The sequence below is a fragment of the Corvus brachyrhynchos genome, unplaced genomic scaffold, assembly GCF_000691975.1.
Source record: "Corvus brachyrhynchos isolate BGI_N302 unplaced genomic scaffold, ASM69197v1 scaffold660, whole genome shotgun sequence".
NCBI lineage: Eukaryota > Metazoa > Chordata > Aves > Passeriformes > Corvidae > Corvus > Corvus brachyrhynchos.
Window position 1 is genome coordinate 116,200 of NW_008235547.1, and position 824 is coordinate 117,023.

The 824-nt window shown below is 66.5% G+C and overlaps 1 protein-coding gene across 1 annotated transcript in view; it reads right to left on the minus strand.

Annotated features, from left to right (window-relative positions):
- Positions 1-824, minus strand: part of LOC103619143 (lysine-specific demethylase 5C) — a gene marked incomplete at its 3' end in the record, with an annotated part of 20,993 nt that overhangs the window by 5,479 nt on the left and 14,690 nt on the right. Inside the window, exons 14-15 of the mRNA XM_017737522.1 lie at positions 594-743; positions 4-51 (exon numbers count right to left, since the gene is read on the minus strand). Of these exons, the coding sequence (XP_017593011.1) occupies positions 4-51; positions 594-743 (198 nt within the window). The remainder of the gene's footprint in view (positions 1-3; positions 52-593; positions 744-824) is intronic.

The following is an 824-nucleotide window of genomic DNA, read 5'->3' on the forward strand; positions in this document are numbered from 1 at the left end:
CACGGCCACCAGCCCCTCCAGGTCATCCAGGCACGGGTAGTGGTCACCGTTCTGGGGGGACACGGGTCAGCCAGGGCTGGCGTGGGAATGTGGGGAGTGGTGGGGACAGGAATGGGATGAGAGAGGGACGTGGGGATGGATGGGGACGTGGGAGTGGGGGGATTACGGGCAGGACAGGATGGGGTCACGGTGCAGGGATGTGGCAAGGACATGGCAGGGACAGGATGGGATGGGGACAAGGCAGCAGATGGGAGGTCCATGGAGACACGACAGGGATGTGTAGTGTCCAGGATGCACGGGGACGGGGACAGGGACATTGAGGCGTCCAGGGGGACAGGATAAGGACACAGGGGTGCCCAGCTGCCAGAGGGGACAGGGAGAGAGGGTCCAGTGTCCACGGGGACAGGATGCAGACACAGGGGTGTCCAGTGTCCACGGGGACAGGATGCAGACACAGGAGGGTCCAGTGTCCATGGGGACAGGACAGGACACAGGGGTGTCCAAGGGGACAGCGCAGGCACTCAGGGGTGTGCAGTGCAGGGGTCGTGGGGGGCCGAGGCCTCCCGGTGTGCTCGTGGGGGTGCAGAGCCCACCTGGATCTCCTCGACGTCGGCGATCCAGGCGCGGGCCTTGGCCAGGGCCTCCTTCAGGGCCTGGATGTTGGGCAGCAGCGCTGGGATGTTCTCGGCCTCCTTGATGATGGCAGCCAGCGTGGCCGGGGGGTGCTTCTGCCTGCGGGGGTGTCAGAGCCAGGCATCCCGAGACCCCCCTGACACCCCAGAGACCCCCCCTGACACCCCCAACCCAGGGCAGGAAGCTCTGAG